The following is a 3,772-nucleotide window of genomic DNA, read 5'->3' on the forward strand; positions in this document are numbered from 1 at the left end:
GCCAGGGAGTCTCAGAAGTCTTCCACAGCCACTCCACCTCCGCAGATTTCCAGCCCCTCAGGAGGGAGCAGGGCAGAGACACCCGCCCAGGAGCCAGACCCAGGGTTCTTGTTTGGCCATGACACCTGGGGCAGGACGTGGTCCCTTGGGCAGCCTCAATTTCCCTTACATACAGTGGGGTAACTGAGCCTTTGATCAGCTAGGCAATGCCAGGCTCCAGCTCAGAAGAATCTGGATAACAGGCTGGGTGGGATTCATGTCTCTTCCTGCTGCTTGGACTCCCCAACCAGGCCCCCACCCACACCTGCCCCTCTGACCCAGCTGGCTATATCTGGGTCCAAACATTAGAATAGTCAAGGCCACACACTAGGGTGGGGCATCTTCAGGAACCAGCCTTGTAGGTTCCTCAACGTCAGGAACCCTTCCTGCTCCTGCAGCCCCTGAATCAAAGGAAACACAGATTCAGCAGCCCTGACCTATCAGGAAATAGTCTTTATTACAAAAATCTGCATGTAAACAAATAGCCACTGCACTGAACAGCCTCCCTCCAGGGCATGCACACCACGCGTGTAGAGAAAGGCAGAGTCCTCTCCCCACTCATAGGCCTGCTCCACAGGCTGGGCTCAGGCTGCTGCTTGGGACGCACATGGGCCTGCACAGGCATCTCTGTGGGCCCAGCCCTTGACGGCCACTGGGAGCCACCTCCCTGGGCAGCACTGTCTCTCTGTCCATGACCATGAGGTGGGGGATACCCAGAGTCTGAGCCAGCCCTGGGGCACCTTGGGCGGTTGGCTGGGCCAGCCCACCAATCTGCCCATCTGTCTGCACAATACAGTGAGTGCCCCAGGGCCTAGAGCACGGAGAGGTCGTGGCAGGACTTGGACTTGGCACGCAAGGCCATCTTGCGGCTGTTTCGAGCGACGATGCGGCCCAGGAAGCGCTTCGCCTTCTTGCCAAGGCTCTCTCGCCGCCGAGAACCCGCTTGCCGGCGTGCGTTGGCCTCTTTGCTGTCCCTGCGCAGGCGTATCTGGCGCACGACACCCTCAAACAGCGCCTGGACATTGTGGTGCAGCGCAGCCGACGTCTCAATAAACTTGCAGTCGAAGACGACGGCACAGGCCCGGCCCTCTGGTGTGGGTGGGGACAGGCACACGTCAATAAACAAAGGGTGGGTGGCCCACTCAAAACCCTGGCCACCCCACGGCAGCTACCACATCCCTGGGTCTTCCCCAGAAACACAACGACCCCAGCTCCTGTACAGAGGGGCCCAGGCATCACTGGGTCACCCAACTGGCAGAGCGTGTCCACGTTTAAGGAGCTCACAAAGGCCCACAAAAGGAGACTCGTTTATTGAAATAATTTGAAGTTTGATATTTAAATGGAAGTGCTGTAGTTGTCAACAAAATGAAAACTTTGTTGAACAGCTTGGTGTTTTATGGCTTGATGTTATATCATGATGAATGATGGGTAGCATAGGGGGGACATCGCCAAGTCATGGCTGGTTCCTCTGTGGGGCTCAGGTCTGGGGGCCACAGAGGATGATGCTGAGCCCAAGAGGGGGCTGCTCCCCAAGGGCAAGACTACGCTGAGACTGGCCCTGGCCTGGAATCCAGGCTCTGAACTCCTGGCCTGATTCCCTGCACTCTCCTCACCCCTCATATGCCAGGCCAGGGACAAAGAGGACAGAAAAGGAGGGCTCTGAGGTGGCCCAGCTCAGCGCCCAGCAGCCTTCACCTCCCCTAGCTCATTTGGTCCTTTCCCCAGCACTCAGGTCTTTGGGAGTCCTGTGGGAGGGCAGAAGCTCTCCCCCCTCTCCCTGAGTTTTCTTCCTAAACATTTTTAGCCACTGATGATCCCCAGGGACTCGAGCTGAGTCAAGACTGAGTGGACCACAGCCCAGCCAGGATCTCCCTCCCTTTCTGACCCACTCCCTGCTCACCATCCAAGGAGACCTCACGAGAGCGCACCAGGTCGCTCTTGTTGCCCACTAGGATGATGGGCACGTCGTCTGTCTGCCGCGCCCTCCGCAGCTGGACCCGAAGCTCTGAGGCCTTCTCAAAGCTGTCCTTGTCTGTCACTGAATACACGATGACGTATGCATCTCCCATGGCCATGCAGTGGCCAGGTAGCCAGCGGCCCCCATCCTAGGGAACACAGACACATATTTACCCAATAGTCCTCACGCCCCAGCTACAAGGCTGTCACTCCCGGCAGGTCTCTACCCCCAGCTCACCCCTCCCACCCTGCCCTGGTCTCAGCCTGCATCTTACCTGCTCCCAAATGTCATAGACCATGAGCGCTGCCTCTTCTCCATCCACCATGATGGAGCGATCATACGTGTGCCCTAGGCAGGAGACCAGTAGTCGGGTTACCTGCTGGCTGGCAAGAGCCCCCCTCCTCCAATACACCAGGTTTCCTGTTCTGGCCACACCCTTCAACTCCTCCCCAGAGCCCTCCTAACCTTCTCCTCCACTGATGGCTGCTATGTAGCAACAGAAGTGACAGGGCTGAGAAATGGGGGGTTGGAGGGCACGGTGTGCCTGGCCCCCACCTAGGCACCCCTTCGCCAAGCTAGCAATGTCCTGGGTAGCCACTCCTGTGCTCCCTGCCCTCCTGTTGCCTGAGACCCAGGGTGGTTCTAACCACAGTGGCCTGAGTTAGAACAGACATCCCCTGGGGACCTTGGTTACCTAGGACTCCTCTCCTAGAAACTCCCTCTGGCTGGGTTCTTGCCAGTCCTGGCAGGGGGGGATATCCTGCCCCCAGACTACAGAGTAATTAATCGTATGCCCTGGGCCTTCTACTCTAAGCACTTCTTTTCCTACTAAGGGCTGGGGTACCTTCTCCCTTAGTTTCCCCATCTGTGAAAGGGGTAGGTAGAAGCAGATTCTCAAAGTGCCTTCAGAATCCCGTTGTTATCTGCTGCTTTTAATCCTGGTCCCCAGTCCTGTAAATCCCAGTCCTAACCCTGTGTTCGCCCCGCCCTTGCACAGTCCCTCCCAGCCCCTCACCTGCGGCCTCTGCTTCAGGCCCGTCCTCTATACCACCGAAGATGCGCGCCAGAGCACTCTTGCCGACGCCAGGCGCCCCCAGCAGCAGCACCTTGTAAACGCTCTCGTCTGAATCGCTGCCTCCTGAGCTGAGCGAGTCGGAGGAGCCCTCGGGCCAGTCCAGCCTCGGACCCTGGGCCCCCGTCCCGGACTCGGCCGTTGTCAGAGCTCCCGGAGCCAGCGCCGCCTGCAGGTCGCGCTCGTCCACAGGCATGCTTCGGCGGTGCAGCGGGGGCGCCGGGCCCCAGGGTGTGCTGCCCCGACGGCGCTCGCGCTCGCGGCCCCCACCGCGGCTCCCGCCCGCTCCGCTGCCGCCGCCGTTCAGAGTCATCGCGTCGGACGCCGTCTGGGGAACGGGAATCCAGATGGCCGCGTGAGCCGCGGTGGAGATGGAGTGGGAAGCTGACCCCGGGACGCGCCTGCCCGACCACAGGTCAAGAAAGATGCTCGGGGCCCGGGACATGCCGCAGAAGGTCCTTGCGCCCTGACTTGTGACCCATCCTCCTGACTCGTTCATCCCAGACGGTGAGACCACCCCCACCCCGCTCTGCCAGGACACTCACCCACTCACACACGGACACGGTCAGGACTAGGTAGGTCCCGGGCTCGCATACAATCCACTCGCAGACCCAGGCTCGGACACTCGACGCTGTCGCAGCCGCTGCCTTCTCGGTCCGCACTGGGTCCGGGCTCCAGAGCCGCCTATTTAAGCCTCTGCCCGC

At 60.0% G+C, this 3,772-nt stretch overlaps 1 protein-coding gene across 1 annotated transcript; it reads right to left on the bottom strand.

Moving 5' to 3' along the window:
- Positions 1-461: 461 nt before the first annotated feature.
- On the bottom strand, positions 462-3,772 carry RRAD (RRAD, Ras related glycolysis inhibitor and calcium channel regulator). The gene is made up of 5 exons (XM_082439742.1): positions 3,614-3,772; positions 3,012-3,396; positions 2,271-2,344; positions 1,940-2,144; positions 462-1,128 (listed from the first exon to the last, which is right to left on the bottom strand). The coding sequence occupies exons 2-5, from the start codon at positions 3,379-3,381 to the stop codon at positions 851-853; spliced, it is 927 nt and encodes a 308-aa protein (XP_082295868.1). The 5' UTR covers positions 3,382-3,396; positions 3,614-3,772; the 3' UTR covers positions 462-850.

The sequence above is a fragment of the Balaenoptera physalus genome, assembly GCF_965194825.1.
Source record: "Balaenoptera physalus genome assembly, chromosome: 19".
Classification (NCBI taxonomy): domain Eukaryota; kingdom Metazoa; phylum Chordata; class Mammalia; order Artiodactyla; family Balaenopteridae; genus Balaenoptera; species Balaenoptera physalus.

What these genes read in the sequence shown, in the direction of transcription:
- RRAD (XM_082439742.1), bottom strand. Translation starts at nt 3,381, where the DNA reads ATGACTCTGAACGGCGGCGGCAGCGGAGCGGGCGGGAGCCGCGGTGGG. An exon ending in GCCTGAAGCAGAGGCCGCAG is followed by an intron (nt 2,345 to 3,011) that starts GTGAGGGGCTGG and finishes TCTCCTGCCTAG; the next exon opens with GGCACACGTATGATCGCTCC. An exon ending in TCGTGAGGTCTCCTTGGATG is followed by an intron (nt 1,129 to 1,939) that starts GTGAGCAGGGAG and finishes CACCCACACCAG; the next exon opens with AGGGCCGGGCCTGTGCCGTC.